The following is a 20,532-nucleotide window of genomic DNA, read 5'->3' as shown; positions in this document are numbered from 1 at the left end:
GATTTTTCCCACAATTGCTAAACTCCCAGGATGCAACTGCAAAAAAAGATGGCGACGCCCATGAGTGCATTTTTCTATTGCAGAAAAACATGTCAATAGTGTGATCTTTGAGGCCTGTTACCGAGTTGTGAGCTTGATAAATGGATGTTAAAGGGACTAAAATATTAGTATTTTACGCGTTTGCTAGATAATTTGTGGTATAATTTGGTGAAAATCACACAAACATCTGTACCTATTGACTTGTTCGATCGTTGACGTTGTAACATTAACCAAGGCCATTTTTGATTGGTTGTGTAAATTATTTTTCTGCAAAAATTGACATGACTACACAATGAGTTTTGATCCAGACCAAGTCAATGAAGCAAATTTCCCTGGTCTTTCTGGAAGTATTCAGGATGAAGATGAGTTCAGCCAGGGTAAGATCTGCAGATCATTCGTCTGTTCGTATACTTCTAGAAACTATAAAAAAAATTAAAAGGCTCACCTTGAGCCTATACTGTATACATAACATAGGGGTCTCATATTTAGGGCCTCCTTAACGCTATACGTTTTTCAAATCAGCGTTGATGGGTGAAAGTTTTACGACCGTTAGCCAGCCAGAACTGAAGTTTCCTGTGTACTGTACTGTACACCTAAAGCTTTCCCCACCCTACTCAATATACATTCATAATGCTTGTATTTCCTTTTTGTTGAGTGAAATTAAAAAACCTCGTCAAAGGATGAAAACATTGATAAACTGTCAATAATATTAATACCAATGTTTTTTTTTGTTTTTTTTTTCATTTTTGAAAAAGTTAAGCTTTTGGGCTGCGTTGATTATAATGTATCCCCATCACATACAGGTATAATTCATGAATAGCTTTGTTTGAGTATTTTCGATAAGATTAAGACAGTTGAGTTGTTGCTGATTATAGTATTTAACCCCCTGATAAAGGCATTATTACTGTTTTAACTCTGATAAAAAGGTTACAAATATTTAGAAAGGGCTGTTTTCAACAGATTTGTATACATTTTCAGCATGCTTTTTCTCTTCATTTTTTGTTTCATTATTGACAGGTTTCTGATATTCTGTAAATTGTAAAAAGGTACAGTTTGGCATTGAACAAATGATTTGTGTGAGCTTTCTGTTTGCGACTGTGTGCTTTTCTATTTCTCCCACTAAGGTGGCGCTTTTGGTGATGGTCAAAATACATTATTCTAAAGTACAACAATCTGCTGAGTCTGTCAAAAATAGTCAGTCATTCATTATGTAGTGACTGTCTTTAAATTTAACCATTTTCAACTTCTTCAATCTTCTATAACTTTGACAGAGGAACTAACAAGTATTAACAGGTGTTTTAGCCCTTAATTGATCGGCACTCAATATATTTTATGAGATATTTATCATGGTGCAGTCATCTTGTTTTTTCTCCCCATTCAAATAATTTTTCTGACTAAAAAGCAAGACTTCAATTGCTGGGAAAATAAAGGAATCTAACAAGGATGGGCACTATGTACAATGGGATGTGTGCCTAGTGGCATAGATACCAGTAACTAATTATAAGAGTATCTCATTGTTGACTCTGCATTCAAGTCAAGAATCCATGCACTGCCATGCAGGGTTTAAAAGAACATTACAGAATTGGTGAGAAACAAAAATCATGAAGACCACAGATTTACATAAAACTGACATGTCTAATGATGATAGGAGAAAACATCCCTTAAAATAGTTCTGTCTGAAATGTCATATTTGATGAGAAATAAATAATCTAACTACGCATTTGGAGTTTACCGCTCAGTGAGCGTTTATTCATTTTTATTTTGGCATCGATGCAATGCAAAATTTATAATCGGTTTTTCACTGTTCTCTCGTGACCCAGATGGCTGATCGCTCTATCAAACTTCTACAGGTGTGTCAGTTTATGTAGGCCTATATGGTGGATTACATAAAGTGCTTACACTGCCAGCAACGGTTTGTTAGCAACAACCAATTCTGTAATGTTCCTTTAAAGCTAGCCTTATGGTCTTAAACATTAAATTTGCATCGGGGATAAAAAATAATAATTTTTGTTTTTTACCCAACACTGATGTGTGTTACTTTCCCGAGCTCTGTGATTTTGTGTTCGCACTTTGCAGAGCTTGGTAAAGTACTGAGTATGAAGTGCTAACATACATTGGTGTATGGGTAAAAAATAAAATCAATATGGCTACATTACTGTTACAGACACGACAGAGTGTGAACATTTCCACCATGTTTAGACCATGGGTACATGGGGCGTAGATATTTCCATGATTTTTAGCTGCCAATCTGCCATAATACATGACTAAGTTACAGTTCCTGTCAATTTTATCTCAAACTTTACACACCCAATTTGTAGTCTATGTGTTTAGTCACTCTCTGCAGCAAGTTTTGTTTCTATCATGTACTTCATGTACAGTGTACCACACTATGCAATACTTTCATGCCAAAGAAATGCCTTATGTGTGGAACTGCACTTCAGAAAATATGACAGAAATTTGAACTCGTTAGAAGCACTAGGCATGACAGGGTATGCCCGTTTTTTTTCTAGTATCCTGTCTTTGTTTTATAAATGGCAAAGCTTTTAGTGTGCTGCTGGCTCAGTATTTGGCAGTGATTTGCATATAATGCTCACTTGTAATTGAAGTTATTTCAAAATGAAACTCTTATTTAAAGACACTGGACACTATTGGTAATTGTCAAAGGCTAGCCATCACAGTTGGTGCATCTCAACATATGCATAAAACAACAAACCTGTGAAAATTTGAGCTCAATTGGTCTTTGAAGTTGCGAGATAATAATGAAAGAAAAAACACCCATTGTCACACCAAGTTGTGTGCTTTCAGATGCTTGATTTCAAGACATCAAATTCTAAATCTGAGGTCTCGAAATCAAATTCGTGGAAAATTATGTCTTTCTCAAAAACTACATTACAGAGGGAGCCGTTTCTCACAATGATTTATATTGTCAACCTCCACCCATTACTCGTAATCAAGAAAGGTTTTATGCTTTTAATTATTTTGAGTAATTACCAATAGTGTCCACTGCCTTTAAAAGACAGTGACTGAATTTCCTCAGGTAATCAAAAAACGTTCTTTCTTCAAAAGTCTCAAATAAAATATTATGTAAAAACAATTCTATCAAAAGTGCCCATGGATAGAAAAATAAAATGAAAATAACCATGCCCTCTCAAAGATGAAATTCCGGGCCTGGAAACCCAAATGTTTAGTTAATTAGACATTTTATAAATGTGTGTGGAGGTATCACTTTAATGGTAACAAAAACCTTCAATGCACAACCACATAATGCACTTCAGTCATTAAAACTGCTGTCTTCTCACTGTTTTGTGGGGTTAAAACAAATCAATAATTTTCACTAACAGCTCCAGTGACTTATTTTGAGGAATATACATACTATATTCAGAGGCTCAATTGGTTGGATTTGGATGTTGGTACATTTATGTCCAAATTGTTGGAATTGGATCCATCTGAAGTGTGATGCACTTCTTACTCACTTAAAGGGACACCTTGCCTTGGGGCGGGCGACTTAGTCTATGAAAAGTGGTTGAAACTGTTTGTTATGAAATGCATCCGCTAGAAAGATGTTTAAAAAGTAGAATATGATGATCCACAACAAATATGCCTCGTCATTGCATGGTTTTCCTTTTATTTTGTGGACTAACACGGTCGGCCATTTTATGGAGTAAAAAAATTTGACTCCACAAAATGGTGTGCCTTGTTTGTTGGCAAGGTATAAGGCAAATCGTTCAATTTCAAGGCACTTTTGTGTGGGTCATTATATTCTACTTGTAAAACATCTTTCCAACCATTTTATGCATTTGATAACAGTTGGTTTTCAAACCCTTTTCATTGATCAGCTTGCCTGATCCAAGGCAACGTGTCTCTTTAATCCTCGAGCGGGTGGAGTTGTTAGTACCATGCCTTACCCCCAATCTGGAGGACAAGGCGCCAAATTTTGTCTGACTTGGAACCTGTCCAATATGGTTGAACCCACCAGGAGCATTATCCCCCAATGGATCTAGCTTTCAGGGTCATTGGAGCACACAAGCCTCTAAAAGTTCTAATCAATCATAATTGGTACTTCATGTTTATATCATAGCAAGTGTTGTGTAAGTACAAGTAGCTACTGTAGTTCTCCATTCTTAGCTTCATGCAGTAGAAGAAACAATTACACGTTAATCTGTATTTCACTTTTTATTTATTAATGGTGCATAAGTCAGGCTTGGAATTTCATGGGTTTTACCCTGGTCCAAGGCTCGGTACCCAATAAAAATGTTCCCATAGACATTCTGAGTTTAAAATTGTTAATGTCAAATGAACAGTTGGCTTTAGAGACACTATTGGTAATTTGGCAAAGACCAGGGTCCAATTCCATGGCTCTGCTTACCTCCGAATTCTGCGCTTACGATCGCGATTCCCCGCTTACGTGCAAATTCGCTGCTAACCCGTGAAGTACGCTTGCCGTAAGCACAGAATTCCCTGCTTCCGTAAGCGCCGATTCTGTGCTTATGGTAAGCAGAGCCATGAAATTGGGCCCTGTCTTTTCACTTGGTGTATCTCAACATAGGCATAAAATAACAAACCTGTGAAAATTCGAGCTCGATTGGTCAAAGTTGCGAGATAATAATGAATGAAAAAAACACCCTTGTCACACGAAGTTGTGTGCTTTCAGATGCTTGATTTTGAGACCTCAAAATCTAATTCTGAGGTCTTGAAACCAAATTCGTGGAAAATTGCTTCTTTTTTGAAAACTACGCCACTTCAGAGGGAGCCGTTTCTCACAATGTTTTATACTTGTAACAACCTCTCCCCATTACTTGTTACCAAGTAAGGTTTTATGCTAAAAATTATTTTGAGTAATTACCAATAGTGTCCATTGCCTTTAACTCTTTACTAGAATTTCCAGGCCTGTATTATACTACACATATTTCAAGTATCTTGTTTCAGTGATTCATTGCTCTTTGACCTTGTGACTGACTACTCTTCACTTTCCTGTCCGTCATAGATTCTGAATGTAGCGATAGGGAACTCTTCAAAAGCAAAGACAAGAAGAAAGACAAGAAGAAAGACAAGGAACGAGGCTACAAGTCATTTGAGCCAATGGAGGTGTACTCTGATGATGAAGATGAGAGGTATAGGGAAAGGTCAAAGGTCAATAGGGAAAGGTCAAAGGTTATGCTACTAGAAATTATAGAAACATTGAATTCAGTTAGAGCAATGTCATGCGCATACACTGTATGTTCCCAGTAGCAGGTCAACCCATGTTGTTTGGAGTATCATTAGAGTTGAGGATTGGTCCTACCGTCACGGTGGTTGTGTCTGTTGAACAAGAAATCCCTCTCTATTGAGAATGGTACCATCAAAATGGTATCTAATTAATTATATAACACAGAATTCTTTTTAAGAGTTTCTATTTAATGATAGTTTCTGGTTTGCAGTAGACAAGTTGTTAATGTCGTGATAGCGTAATGCACTCTGAAGCCCCTTCCGTGGTCGAAGACTGCTCTTGTGAGATCACTGCTTTCGTGCGAGGCTGCTGGCTCCTTGACTGATCTACCATAGTTGCAAGAGCAGGAGTCTCGCGGGGCCAGCAGTCTTGCAAGAACATCGTCAGTGTCTCAAGAATCGCAGACAGAGTTACAACGCTATCACCGCGACAGCTTAATAACAGCTTGTCTAAAAGTCTAGGTTTGCAGCAACTAGCAAGCATCCCAGCCTACTCCGTTTACTTTTCAGAACCACCCCAACTCATTTAGGGATAGTCATTACATGGTGTTACCGCAAACCTTTCCATATAAAATATTAAACTAAATTTGTGAGATACATTTTTGTGTTGTCACATGGAATGGTAATTATTTCTTTTTAAATCTTCTTTAGGGGCAAGAGAAAGCGGAGTATCTTCCGCTCTCGTAAGGTCAAGACTCCAAAGGAGAAACACAAGGAAAAAGAGCCGGTAGTAGACGAGAAACAGAAAGAGAAAGAGATGATGAAAGCGGAGAAGAAACGGAGCAAGAGCAGAGAGCGAGAGGCCAAGAAGGAAAGGACAAGGAGCAAAGAGAGAGAAAAGTTTGCTCGTAAGAAGGCACACACCATCAGCAATGTGCCGTCTCCTAAACCTGGTAAGAAGCAGCAAGAAAAGAACTTTATCTTTTTTTATCATCAAATGAAGATCATTGAGTGGGAACAATCCAAAAGATTGGAGGGGTCGATTTCACAAAGAGTTAGGACTATTCCTAACTTAGGACTAGTCCTGGGAGATTTTAAAAACTTAAGGTCTAGTCCTAAGTTAGGACGAGTAACTTGTCATACTCAAGAAAGACTAGTCTTAACTCTTTGTGAAAATCCATCCCGAGGGTTTGTAGCTGAATGAAAACAAACTACTTCACTTAAAACTTTACTTTTCATACAAATCATGTGTTTTGTTTCAGTGGAAGTAAAGCCTGTCTTCGGTATCCCCTTAGCCGAGGCTGTAGAACATACCAAGATGTACGATGGGATTGAATTACCAAAGATAGTACGAGAATGCGTTGACTTTATTGAAGATCAGGGTAAGAAGAACTTGTGTTCATGAGCTCAAAATTTCAAAAACATTTCTGGGGATAATGTTGGGTATACATGTAGGACATTGTTAACATTGAAACTTGATTCACATCCTAGCTTTATTTGGCACGAGGTGAAAGTTGTTTACTTCGGATTTCGAAATAATCAAAATAATAACTTTACCTTTTCCAAGGTTAGTTTGAAAGTCAACCTTAAAGACACTGGACACTATTGGTAATTGTCAAAGGCTGATCTTCACAGTTTGTGTATCTCAACACATGCATCAAAAAACAAATCTGTGAAAGTTTTAGCTCAATCAGTTGTCGAAGTTGCGAGATATTAATGAAAGAAAAAAACACCCTTGTCGCACCATGGTTACACGAAGTTGTGTGCTTTCAGATGCTTGATTTCGGGACCTCAAATTTTAAACTTGAGGTCTCAAAATCAAATTTGTGGAAAATTACTTCTTTCTCGAAAACTATGGCACTTCAGAGGGAGCTGTTTCTCAGAATGTTTTATACCATCATCCTATCCCCATTACTCGTAATCGAGAAAGGTTTTATGATAATAATTATTTTGAGTAACTACCAATAGTGTCCACTGCCTTGTAGGTCATTGTTGAAGAATGTGAAGGAAGTACCACTGTATGCTAAGAAGAAACGTGTTTATGATCAAAGACAAAAGTAGAAAAATAAACAGAAACACCTTTTGAAATGGGAAAGCTTTTTTGAATATCAAGAACCTCAGTAATTTCAGTGTACAAACCAGTATTAATTATACAAGTTTTTTGTTGTTTAGCGGCCCCTCTTAACTGGAGTTCCTAGTTGTTTACAACTTTTCAGATCCCCTTAGCCATGGCTATAACTCTTATACGTCTCACTTAAATTCCCTTGCTAGGTCTAAGTGTTGCTGGTATTTATCGTTTGTCTGGGGTTAAGTCCAAGGTGGAGCTGCTGAAGGGCCGATACAATCGCAATGAAGAGGTGGATCTAAGTAGTCAAGATCCAAACAACGTAGCAAGTCTCCTCAAGCAGTACCTTAGAGAGCTGCCTGAGCCTATTCTCACCAAGACTCTCGCTCCTAAACTTGAAGAAACAGCAGGTTAGTGGAATGAGGTGAATCCAGTAACTCCAGTTACAAGCAGTGGTGCAGTACAGCACATTTTATTAAGTTGATTTTTTTCCCTTCTTTTTTTTGTTGTACAAAGTTTGTTTCAAGGAGTATTAACTTTCTGAAATAGGGATACTCTTTCAAACAGGAGTGTTGTGACCTAGCAGTTAAGAGCACCAGACTCAATCTCTGGTGTTTTTAATCAGCAGAGTGTGGGTTCGGGTCCCAGTCTTGACACCTGTATCTTTAAGCAAGAAGAAACTTGACCATGATGCTTCGCCCTTCAGATTGGACAGAAAGCTCTTGGTCCCGTGTGTTGTGTAACATACGTTAAAAAAAAACAGTGCACTTATCAAAATAGGGGTTCGCCCCGGTGTTCCTGGTTTGATTGGCTGCATATTGCACCCCATCATCTTATAAAAAATTACATGGTGCTATGTTAAAGAAGTAGATCTCATAATTCAAACGTAGTCCCACATACCTTGCAGGGAAATATTGTTTGAAGCACTTTGAGCGTCACCGAGTGACTGAGCGTCACCGATATGAGCGTCACCCATATGAGCGTTATATAAGAAGCCACTATTATTATTAAAGTCACCTGGAAGTGGTATTTTGTCAAAATAAAGCTATTGTCACTATTATATGTGTTTTGATGAGTGGCATGTGAATAAACAGATAACTAAGGTTCTAAAAAATGTGTTCTTACCTTATTTAAAAATTTACGAGTAGGCCCCGACCCGAGAGGGCGCTGTTCGTGACGTCAATCGAGGCGCGATATTTGAAGAGAAAATGCTGCACAGCGCTGAAAAAGACGCCGGACCGGACCACTAGGCACTATTGCTCTTGTGAGTCTGACCAGCCATGCAGACTGACCCCATCTTTAGTTGTTTTGCTGCATCCAGCAGCAATACACTTGGTCGGCATTGCCAGAAAAATGCAAGAAAAAACTTTTTTCGAAACGTACAAACTCACGACTTGGACTTGAATGTATTTTGCACGTGTGTTTACTCTACCTATCAAGGCAATTCTGCCTCGATTGACGTCACAAAATGGGTAGGCGGAGTCAACCCCCCAAACAACTTTATCTATTTTTTAAACATGTAAATCGTTACAAACAATTGTTCAATTGTTCCTAAACATATACTAATATGTTTGAAAAAATAAAAATTCTATTTCCAGGTGACTTTAAACAGTCTGTGTAGATACAAGCTTAGTTTGTTGTACCATGCACCAGTGCAAACTGCATACCATTCTGGATCAAGTTATGCCATGAGCATTTTCTCATATGTTAACTGATGTTTTCCCTACCATCCAGCCATTGCTGATGTGAAGACCAGAGTAGCCCAGTTTAATCGTATGCTTCAAGTCTTGCCTAAATGTAACTTTACACTACTGTCTTGGATGGTGGTCCATCTCGCTCACGTCCTTAACAATGTAAGTATAATTAGGGTGGCACGGTTGGCTTGTGCGTAAAGGGCTCGCCTCTCACCAAGGTGACCCCGGTTCGATTCCCGGTTGGGGCCATATGTGAGTTGAGTTGTGCGTTGGTTCTCTGCTGTGCCACGAGGGTTTTCCAGACTATCTGGTTTTCCTCCCTCAGGAAAAAATCAAACACTTTCGATCTTGGCTGTGCTCCGTGGTCATAATGGGTTGATGTGGCTGGCAGCTGAGTGCGCCCTTGCATGCCTGCTTCTCGAACATGTTGCAGCCGCGTCCTTCGCAATTCAGCTCAAGCTGTGAGTAAGGACGATTAGCCCCCCAAATTATTATTATTAATTATTAATTATAATGGTAGCTAGACTGGTCCCCTGTCTTTATCCACAAGGATTAAGACAGGCACTGGTCTTACAGGCCCAATGGAAGTGTCGTGGCCGAGGGGTTAAGATTACCGAATTCAAACTCTGGTGTTTCTGATCAGCAGAGTGTGGGTTCGAATCCCGTGCCGTGACACTTGTTTCCTTAAGCAAGGCACTTAAACATTGCTTCGTCCTTTGGATGGGATCACAGCTGAATGAGTTTTGATCTCATACATGTGTGCTGCCAAACTATTTACCCCCTCTGTTGTTTTTGCAGGAGGCAGAGACTAAGATGACAATTCAAAACATCTCCATTGTGATGTGTCCAACACTCCACATTAGTCACCGAGTCCTCAACCTTCTCTTTACCAACTGGAATACACTATTCAAAGGTGTACAGATCAAGAAGTAAGTCAACTCAAATTAACACCTGTTAAACTCAACAGAATATGCTCTTCCATAACTATAGACCGTATCGCATATGACGATATCATTCAAATACCTGCCCTCTAACATGGCAGCTGTGAGCGTGTATGTGTGCGTGCGTAAGCCATAAAAATCAAACCAGGAATGCTGCGTGTTGTGTGCTTCATTGATGTTCGTGTTTGGACAAAATACAGCATCCCTACAATATGGCGACTTTCATAGCAACAAAGGGATTATTCAATACGGTCTATTGATAGCACCACTGTCCCCAGGTTTTTTCCCCCCTTTTTTTATGCAAGTCGCCAGACACACAAGGCCTGAAGGCCACTTCAAGGTGTGGGCTACAATTATTTTTTTCCAGAGGATTGTTGCCGCCTACTCCTAGGGCTGAAACAGGGTTTATAAAAAATAAAAACTAGAATCATCTCAATTACCAAGACTGAAAAATGCCAAGTAATAAATGGATGAACAATTTGATTCACCTGTAGAAATGGGCTCAAGCAGTGGTCTTTTACTTTTGATAAAAGAAATCTTACAGTTCAAGTCATTAAAAAGCACATGTTTAAACTAATGTTGTTTTTAATGTGTGGTTGAAGGTGTCCGCAACCACTACGATGGAACCAGACTAAAGATCGGCTTGAGCTTCCAGAAAACACAGAGTGAGTTCCTTCAAACATATCATGTCATACATGTATCAGTTTTGACTTTATTGCTTAATTGAATTAAATATAGACACAAAAAGAACTTTTCATTAAATCAGTTTTTGCTGAAATCGATATGGAGGCGAACATGTCTCACACTCTGCAGTCTCCCAGGCTTGGAATTTTGTCGTTGAACATGTTGAATGGGCAAGGCCATTTTCATTTTGGAGGTCACTTTCAATGGAAAATCTTAAAGTCAATTGGAATCTTTTTAAGCCCGGTTTTTAGCTGAATTTGACATCACAACCCTCTTTTCGCAGCAATATTCGCAAGTAGTTGAGCAAAGTTGAACTGCTGCGAATAATTTGTTGCGAATTTGTGACGTCAACATTCATATCGCATTCGCATTCGCGGGAAGTATGAACCAGGCTTTAAGGGCACCAAGGCCAAAACCAGGGGCACAGGGGCCATCGATTTCACAAAGCGTTAGGACTCTTAACTAGTCCTAACTTAGGATTAATCTTAAGGTGTGCATGCTACAGGGCAGGGTTGGGACTCGTCCTAAGTCCTAAGATTAGTTAGGAAGAGTTTTGTGAAATCGAAGGCTGGCCTGGTCTCCTGACAAGGATTAGAGCAAGCTAGTTGTAAGGTTGAGACCAATTAAAAGCTCACTCAGTGAATGTGACGTTAACGAGAAGTCGATTCACTAAGCAAAAGTATTAGTCCTGGCCGATTTGCTACCTTCTGCCCAGGTAGTAGTTATTAAGCAGGGCATGCAGTACATTTTGAGAACTGAGAGCTCTCCTGAGTTCCATAAAAATCAACTCCTTGGCAGTATAATATATAGTAAGACACAGAGATAGATGTTTACACTGGGTGTGTTGGCGCAAACCAAATACACATTGAAACTTTGTTGTTATTTATTTCTACAAGTGCTTTGGAGGATGAGTTGATGCGACAGGAGGCCATCTTGGCTAAGATGCACGAGGAACTCAACAGGGGATTGGCTGATAAGGTATTTGAATATTCATGGTAACCTTGACAGCAGCAACATTTTAAATAAACACTCTACTAATAATTAATATTCATGGAAACCTTAGCAACATGAACATTTTGAATATGCACTCTACTAATTGACTTATTGCAGAAGAAACAAATTAAAAACATTACACATCTGAGACACTGTCTGTGTCTCATGCTAATTATAATGCATTCATTTGTCTCATGAGTTTATATTGCGTTTTTGTATTCAAATTTGTTTACAGTTGACTGAAGAACACCTTTGGGAAGTGCAGCGAATAGTCACCCAGCTCAAGAGAAAAGTAAGAAACGTTCTCTTAAAATCTTAAAGTTCCTGTATTACACCTTGAGCCTTGTTAGTGTAGACAATACTTTTTGGCTGAGAACAGTTATACAATGTGGAATATATATCACAACCCAGCTGATCCTGTTTTTGCCTTTCACGCATCATTGAGCCAAGCCCAATCACAGTTAACCTCCTAGGCAGGTACTAAAAGCAGCATCCAGCAACAGAGTCCAGCATTCTCCTGAAGACGATCAGAGCACACTAGCCAAAACAATGAGTTGTCAACCACAAGCTCTTTTCAGAACCAACACTACTCAAAAGGGATTTGTTGTGATAATACTTACGAAGGACTTGTACAAGTCTAGACTCATGTTTATTCATATGCTAGTAAGCCCAGTATATGTCACACAACCAGTTCTACAGTTACTCATTAGGACTTGTACAAGTCTAGACTCATGTTTATTCATATGCTAGTAAGCCCAGTGGATGTCACACAACCAGTTCTACAGTTACTCATTAAACCATTGTGTTTCAACTTATAACAACAAGTGTCCAACCTTGTAACTATTATAACAGGATTTACACATGGCGCTACCACAAGCCTCACTTGATTATACTCCCACCACTCACAGTTTAAAATCCTACTTAAATCACAAGTTGACAAATAATTCATGTAGTTGATAATTTTCCGTTGACAAATGTTTGTTTAAAGTCTTTTTTGTACAGCTTATTAAAATGTATACGTTGTTTCCCTCCAGTTGCGAGTGAGTCGACGCATTTCGGAAACAAGAATTGCTGCCATTGAAAAAGAGAAGGAGCGGGAAAAGGGAAAGGAGAGAGAAAAAGAAAAACAAAAAGAAATTGATAAAGACAAAGAGACAAAGATTACTAAAGAAGAGGACAAACCAAAAACCCAAGATAAAGACGTAGAAGTAAAAGAAAAAGGTGCTGCTTCTCAAGAAGTCAGGGATCCTGACAAGGAGTCACTGGAAAGGACACCTAAGAAGAGACAGGCACCTAAGACTCCATTAGATGTTCAGCAAGTTGATGAGGAGGAGGTTGCGACAGTTGACAACACTCAAGACATTCCCAAGGTTGTGGTTGAGATAAAGGAAAAAGAGAAAGATGCGGTAGAGACCAAGAAAGTCAAGGAAGATGAGGGCAAGGAGGATGAGGATGAATCCGTCTTCTTGGAGGATGCTGAAGCTAAGAAACAGGATGAGGAAGATCTAGGTAGGCCCACATACCTGTGCACAATTTCATAGAGCTGCTTAAGCACAAAAAATTGCTTAGCATGAAATTTCTTCCTTGATAAAAACAGGATTACCAACCAAATTTCCACATGATTTTCAGGTTAGACAAATAACAGCTGAATACCAGTATCAAGCAATATGCAATAAAATGAAAAGTTTGTTGGTAATCCTGGTTTAATCAAGGAAGAAAAATTTCATGCTAGGCAAATTTTTGCGCTTAGCAGCTCTAGGAAATTGGGCCCAGGTCGAAAAATACTGAATGTTGAAGCGCCTTGATCGTCACTGAGTGACGGAAATGTGCACTATACACAAGTGTAAGAAGCCACTGTTGTATTGTATTGAATACATGTATAAGCAAAGTGGCCAAATGCACAAATGGAATGTTCATAACACAAACAAGAAATACCTTGATATACCCAGTCAGTTTCCCTGAGTGGTTTATTACTTGATATTTGACATTAAAAAGTTGCGTCCCCTGGCTGCCGTTTTTCCAGGTTGTATTGTATACTTGAGTGTGATCCCTGGCCACACTGCAGCTATCCCTGGCCACACTGCAGCTATCCCTGGCCACACTGCAGCTATCCCTGGCCACACTGCAGCTATCCCTGGCCACACTGCAGCTATCCCTGGCCACACTGCAGCTATCCCTGGCCACACTGCAGCTATCCCTGGCCACACTGCAGCTATCCCTGGCCACACTGCAGCTAACAGTTCTGACTGGCACCCCTGAACAAAGATATTGACTTAAGCCCGTTTCATACTTTCTGCGAATGTGAATGCGATACGAATGTTGACGTCAATAATTTGCAACGAAAAATTCGCAGCAGTTTAACTCAACTCAACTCACTTGCGAATATCGTTGCGAAAGAGGGGTTGTGACGTCAAATTCACATTTGCATGAGGTATGAACCGGGCTTTATAGGGAGACGGATGGCTCAGTTTGAGGTCATTGGTTCAAGTCCCACTCCAGTTCTTTGTTCAAACCCAAAACTAAGAAAAACAAGGATTGAACAATGAATAAATTGACAGATAAAATTGATTGTGATCTTGTCTGGTCTTTCATCAGAGATGATCCGTCTGTTGCTGTTGTCTCAAGCTGAGGTAATGGCTGAACAGGAGGAGCTTCAATCCATACGCAACGAGTTATTAAAGCGAGTTGAGGCTGAGCGACAGGAGGTACTGAGGTTGAAAGCGGAGATCTGTGAGGCACACACTCACCATTGTCGCACCTACCCAATGGACAGTACGGATAGCCTCATGTCATCGGATAGCAGCACTGATAGTGTATCCTTTATCTCCTCAGATAATAAGAATATGAATACTATTAGTAGTAACTTGATTTATATAGCGCCAAATTTCAAAAGGATACATGGGGTGTTATGGCCAAGCGGTTACCAAACTCAAGCTCTGCTGTTTCTGTTCAGCAGGGTGTGGGTCTGGTTGTGACACTTATGTCCCTGAGCAAGACACTGGCCGAGCGATTAAGAGTGCCAAACTCAAGCTCTGCTGTTTCTGTTCTGCAGAGTTTGGGTTCGATCCCCGGTTGTGACACTTATGTCCCTGAGCAAGACACTGTGGCCGAGCGGTTTAGAGCACCGAACTCAAGCTCTGCTGTTTCTGTTCTGCAGAGTTTGGGTTCGATCCCCAGTCGTGACACTTATGTCCCTGAGCAAGACACTGTGGCCGAGCGGTTTAGAGCACCGAACTCAAGCTCTGCTGTTTCTGTTCTGCAGAGTTTGGGTTCGATCCCCAGTCGTGACACTTATGTCCCTGAGCAAGACACTGTGGCCGAGCGGTTTAGAGCACCGAACTCAAGCTCTGCTGTTTCTGTTCTGCAGAGTTTGGGTTCGATCCCCGGTTGTGACACTTATGTCCCTGAGCAAGACACTGTGGCCGAGCGATTAAGAGTGCCAAACTCAAGCTCTGCTGTTTCTGTTCTGCAGAGTTTGGGTTCGATCCCCGGTCGTGACACTTATGTCCCTGAGCAAGACACTGTGGCCGAGCAATTAAGAGTGCCAAACTCAAGCTCTGCTGTTTCTGTTCTGCAGAGTTTGGGTTCGATCCCCGGTTGTGACACTTATGTCCCTGAGCAAGACACTGTGGCCGAGCGATTAAGAGTGCCAAACTCAAGCTCTGCTGTTTCTGTTCTGCAGAGTTTGGGTTCGATCCCCGGTTGTGACACTTATGTCCCTGAGCAAGACACTGTGGCCGAGCGATTAAGAGTGCCAAACTCAAGCTCTGCTGTTTCTGTTCTGCAGAGTTTGGGTTCGATCCCCGGTCGTGACACTTGTGTCCCTGAGCAAGACACTGTGGCCGAGCGATTAAGAGTGCCAAACTCAAGCTCTGCTGTTTCTGTTCTGCAGAGTTTGGGTTCGATCCCCGGTTGTGACACTTGTGTCCCTGAGCAAGACACTGTGGCCGGGCGGTTTAGAGCACCAAACTGAGGCTCTGCTGTTTTCTGTTCAGCAGAGTTTGGGTTCGATCCCCGGTTGTGACACTTATGTCCCTGAGCAAGACACTGTGGCCGAGCAATTAAGAGTGCCAAACTCAAGCTCTGCTGTTTCTGTTCTGCAGAGTTTGGGTTCGATCCCCGGTTGTGAAACTTATGTCCCTGAGCAAGACACTGTGGCCGAGCGATTAAGAGTGCCAAACTCAAGCTCTGCTGTTTCTGTTCTGCAGAGTTTGGGTTCGATCCCCGGTTGTGACACTTATGTCCCTGAGCAAGACACTGTGGCCGAGCGGTTTAGAGCACCGAACTCAAGCTCTGCTGTTTCTGTTCTGCAGAGTTTGGGTTCGATCCCCGGTTGTCACACTTATGTCCCTGAGCAAGACACTGTGGCCGAGCAATTAAGAGTGCCAAACTCAAGCTCTGCTGTTTCTGTTCTGCAGAGTTTGGGTTCGATCCCCGGTTGTGACACTTATGTCCCTGAGCAAGACACTGTGGCCGAGCAATTAAGAGTGCCAAACTCAAGCTCTGATGTTTCTGTTCTGCAGAGTTTGGGTTCGATCCCCGGTTGTCACACTTATGTCCCTGAGCAAGACACTGTGGCCGAGCGATTAAGAGTGCCAAACTCAAGCTCTGCTGTTTCTGTTCTGCAGAGTTTGGGTTCGATCCCCGGTTGTCACACTTATGTCCCTGAGCAAGACACTGTGGCCGAGCGATTAAGAGTGCCAAACTCAAGCTCTGCTGTTTCTGTTCTGCAGAGTTTGGGTTTGATCCCCGGTCGTGACACTTATGTCCCTGAGCAAGACACTGTCGCCGAGCGACTAAGAGTGCCAAACTCAAGCTCTGCTGTTTCTGTTCTGCAGAGTTTGGGTTTGATCCCCGGTCGTGACACTTATGTCCCTGAGCAAGACACTGTCGCCGAGCGACTAAGAGTGCCAAACTCAAGCTCTGCTGTTTCTGTTCTGCAGAGTTTGGGTTTGATCCCCGGTCGTGACACTTATGTCCCTGAGCAAGACACTGTGGCCGAGCAATTAAGAGTGCCAAACTCAAGCTCTGCTGTTTCTGTTCTGCAGAGTTTGGGTTCGATCCCCGGTCGTGACACTTATGTCCCTGAGCAAGACACTGTGGCCGAGCAATTAAGAGTGCCAAACTCAAGCTCTGCTGTTTCTGTTCTGCAGAGTTTGGGTTCGATCCCCGGTTGTCACACTTATGTCCCTGAGCAAGACACTGTGGCCGAGCGATTAAGAGTGCCAAACTCAAGCTCTGCTGTTTCTGTTCTGCAGAGTTTGGGTTCGATCCCGGTTGTCACACTTATGTCCCTGAGCAAGACACTGTGGCCGAGCGATTAAGAGTGCCAAACTCAAGCTCTGCTGTTTCTGTTCTGCAGAGTTTGGGTTCGATCCCCGGTCGTGACACTTATGTCCCTGAGCAAGACACTGTGGCCGAGCAATTAAGAGTGCCAAACTCAAGCTCTGCTGTTTCTGTTCTGCAGAGTTTGTGTTCGATCCCCGGTTGTCACACTTATGTCCCTGAGCAAGACACTGTGGCCGAGCGATTAAGAGTGCCAAACTCAAGCTCTGCTGTTTCTGTTCTGCAGAGTTTGGGTTCGATCCCCGGTCGTGACACTTATGTCCCTGAGCAAGACACTGTGGCCGAGCAATTAAGAGTGCCAAACTCAAGCTCTGCTGTTTCTGTTCTGCAGAGTTTGGGTTCGATCCCCGGTCGTGACACTTGTGTCCCTGAGCAAGACACTGTGGCCGGGCGGTTAAGAGCACCAAACTGAGGCTCTGCTGTTTTCTGTTCAGCAGAGTGTGGGTTCGATCTCCGGTCGTGACACTTGTGTCCCTGAGCAAGACACTTAACTGTAATTGCTTCTCTCCAACCAGGGGTAAATGGGTACCTTGTGGTTCTGGTGGTTGGTTTAGCTTAGTGCGCCACATATTTGGAAGCATAGGCTGTAAAATTCCCCGGGGCGCTGAGATGGTTTAAGAAATGAAAAGGCCCAGTGATCAGGGGTAATAATGTTGGAATCGCTTTGAGACATGGTGTATAATACGCTATAAAAAAAATTGTTATTATTAACCTTCTTTGACAAGTATCCCCTATGCAGTAGCAGTTGTTATCACTGGTTTTCATTTAATTGAAAAGAGACCGGACTATGTTTTCAGTCAAGCCTCAGTTTGGTCACATTGATTTGAGCTGAGAAACTGAGAAGATACATGTACCAGGACTTGGGCTGTGCAACAAGAGACTCATTCTCATAGAGCCTGACATAATTATTATGATATTATTATTATTATTATGCATTTAGGTACGCTATTCATGGTAAAACCATATCACAGCTTTTACAATAGAAAGAGCAATATATTAAACATCATACAAACATAACAACAATAGGAAATCAATTAGGAAAGAGGTATGTTCTGAGAACCTTTTTAAACACATTCACTGATTGAGCAGATTTAATATAGGAGGGAAGTTCATTCCACTCTTTAGCTGCTGTAACAGTGGATGAACGATCTCCCACCTTACTATGAGTCATGGGAAAAGTAAGGCGAAATGGATAATAATAACAAGTTCTTATATAGCGCATTTCACAATAATCGTCTCAATGCGCGTTCCATTAGTGCCCTGGTCATTTGGCCACTAACATTTCTTTCATCTTTCCCAGCTCCCTGGGGAGTATATAGCCCTGAGCTGCCGTGGCGCTCCAAAAGCTTTTTCATACACCTGTACCCTCGCAGGTACCCATTTATACCCCTGGGTGAAGAGAAGCAATTATGGTAAAGTTTCTTGCAAATGTCATGACCGGAACCCGAACCCACACTGTGATGACTTAACCACCAGAACTCGAGTTTGATGCTCTTAGACATGACATCCTACGTTTCTCCTTAACACTGGTCAACCTCAGGATGATGAAGATGATGACCGGGAGCTCCAGACTATCCTGAATAGACTCATACGAGAAAACCAAGAACTAGAGGTTCGTCTGCAAAAGATTTATTGTAAAACAAATGTATGTTTTCTAAACTGCCTCTAGCCACCGGGCAATCTCGGTGGTCTAGCTGGTATGACACTGCTCTGTATTGCAAAGGTTGTGGGTTTGAATCCCACCCGAGTAACATGCCTGTGATTTTTTTCATAGAACTCGGGTAAGTACAGAGTATAGAGTGCGAACACACATCGGTGTATATGGGTAAAAACCAAAATGAATATTCTTTATCCCCGATGCAAATAGGAGACTTTCCAACGCTAGGTGGCAGCAGACATACCGGGTAAATTTCCATTGTTTACGTAGTTCTGAACATGCGCATAATTCTGAGAACAATGGATTTACCCGGTAAGTCTGCTGCCCTCTATCGTCCCAGAAAGTCTCCCATTGGACATCTATTACCCCTAAATAAAATTTATGGAACTGTGCCTGGTTCATGGAGTTTTTGTTTGTTGATTCATACCTTCACTAATTATTTCATGCTTTGTATAAATCTCATCTTCAGCGCAAGAATACTCAGCTCAGCCATGATATCCACAATGAGAGAGAAGCATGTGTCGAGGTCAAAGTTCAAATCAAACTACGACAGCATCCCTACTATGAAATGGAACCATCTAGTATTCAGTCCGTAAAAGATGTCCAAGCCCGAGAGAAAGAGCTGCGAGCATTCGTCCGCGAGGAGCGAGAGGTCGAATCGGACCCCGAGGTCGTTCTGAGCTCTGGAGAGGTCAAACGAGGTCGACGGAAATCAAAGAGTAATCCCAACGTAGCTGGACCAATGGTGGTGGCTCGTGATGCCGAGTGGCATTTGGGGCCAGATTTGGAAAGTGTAAAAGGACAGAATGGGGAGAAGAAGACGTTGGATGCAGCAAAAGGGAAGAGATTGGAACGGGAGACATCTGTTTGAAGATACAACAGTGGTTTGGAGTACCAGATCATCGCTGTTCAAGTATACACACATGTCTTTATCAAACCATGACCTGAAAGCACACCATTTCAAACTCACTGATGGAACTTAAAACCCAAGCTACAGACAGGTTGTTAAAAAAAGACCAATATAAACCACAAGGGAAACTGACTGGGTAAATTTTTACCAGTCAGTTGTCCTTGTGGTTTTTATTGATATCTGAAACAAAAAGTTGCATCCCCTTAAGGTGATCCCCTGGCTGCTGCTTCCCAGGTTGTATCGTAATTTGGGTGTGATCCCTGGCTACACAGCAGTTAACGGTTGTATGGCTTCTGACTGGCAACCCCGAACAAAGATATTGACAAAATACATGTAGGGACACCGCCAATATAGGGCAGTTGGTAGTGACTTTTGCTCAAAACACCCGGCTGTCAGACAAATTTTCCACACCATCATAACGCGCCACGTGGCACTTGTTGTAGTAGTGTAACCCGAGTGAGCATAAAACTATGTCCTCTACGTGGGTATGCTAGCAAAGTTTTGCATGTTTATCTGAAATCCGGGTACTAAGCTTCTATTTTTAGCTTTAGTGCGGAGTGCTATTACAATGAATGGAAAACTGCCAACACGACGGAAGAAAAGTGGTATACTTAATTGTGTTTGATGTCAATTGCTTAGTTGTCTTTTCTCTGTGGGAGTTGTTCTGTAAGATAAATTTCTGTGATACACTTTTGTGATGAACATGTACTATGCTTTGGAATCTGTTGCTGCTTTAGTTTGTGAGGTTTCAAGATGAGTTTTAGCATACATTTTGTAAAAGGAGAAACGGCTTAAAATGAAATCCTTGGAAGTTGTACTAAACACTGACCGTTCCCCAGCTGCCGATGCAGTGTTCTTGCTGGGAGCATGTTAGAATGGCTGGTGTTGCGACAAAAAGGAGCACTTGTATTTGAACCTAGAGACTCATTTTGGAAATGCGATGTTTCTTATGAAGTGAATGAGTATTCTGAGTGTCTTTAGACCCTTACTTAGAGCAAGTTCGAGTGTGCACAAGGGTTAACTAAAGGTTGACCATTTGCACTCGAACCCAATGGCTG

General features: G+C 41.5%; 1 protein-coding gene across 3 annotated transcripts; it reads left to right on the top strand.

Moving 5' to 3' along the window:
- Positions 1-49: 49 nt before the first annotated feature.
- On the top strand, positions 50-19,720 carry LOC117287778 (ralA-binding protein 1-like). 3 transcript variants are annotated; one of them, XM_033768297.1, is made up of 15 exons: positions 332-416; positions 1,057-1,085; positions 5,024-5,150; positions 5,896-6,137; positions 6,447-6,566; positions 7,456-7,659; positions 8,984-9,102; positions 9,742-9,872; positions 10,487-10,549; positions 11,465-11,546; positions 11,797-11,853; positions 12,596-13,070; positions 14,157-14,374; positions 18,448-18,519; positions 19,034-19,720. In XM_033768297.1, exons 3-15 carry the CDS (start codon positions 5,119-5,121, stop codon positions 19,433-19,435), a joined length of 2,217 nt encoding a protein of 738 aa, XP_033624188.1. In that variant the 5' UTR covers positions 332-416; positions 1,057-1,085; positions 5,024-5,118; the 3' UTR covers positions 19,436-19,720. The 3 variants fall into 3 exon arrangements, with proteins under 3 accessions (XP_033624187.1, XP_033624188.1, XP_033624190.1); XM_033768296.1 differs by lacking the exon at positions 1,057-1,085 and having other exon boundaries at positions 50-416; XM_033768299.1 differs by lacking the exons at positions 332-416; positions 1,057-1,085 and adding an exon at positions 4,098-4,127.
- The last annotated feature ends 812 nt before the right edge of the window (positions 19,721-20,532 follow it).

The sequence above is a fragment of the Asterias rubens genome, chromosome 3 (assembly GCF_902459465.1).
Source record: "Asterias rubens chromosome 3, eAstRub1.3, whole genome shotgun sequence".
Lineage (NCBI taxonomy): Eukaryota > Metazoa > Echinodermata > Asteroidea > Forcipulatida > Asteriidae > Asterias > Asterias rubens.
This window is presented reverse-complemented; position numbering and strand designations above follow the sequence as displayed.

Coding starts and splice junctions, on each gene's coding strand:
- LOC117287778 (XM_033768296.1), top strand. CDS start 332: ATGAGTTTTGATCCAGACCAAGTCAATGAAGCAAATTTCCCTGGTCTT. Junction 9,103..9,741: donor TCGCTCACGTCCTTAACAAT/GTAAGTATAATT, acceptor TTGTTTTTGCAG/GAGGCAGAGACTAAGATGAC. Junction 10,550..11,464: donor GAGCTTCCAGAAAACACAGA/GTGAGTTCCTTC, acceptor TATTTCTACAAG/TGCTTTGGAGGATGAGTTGA.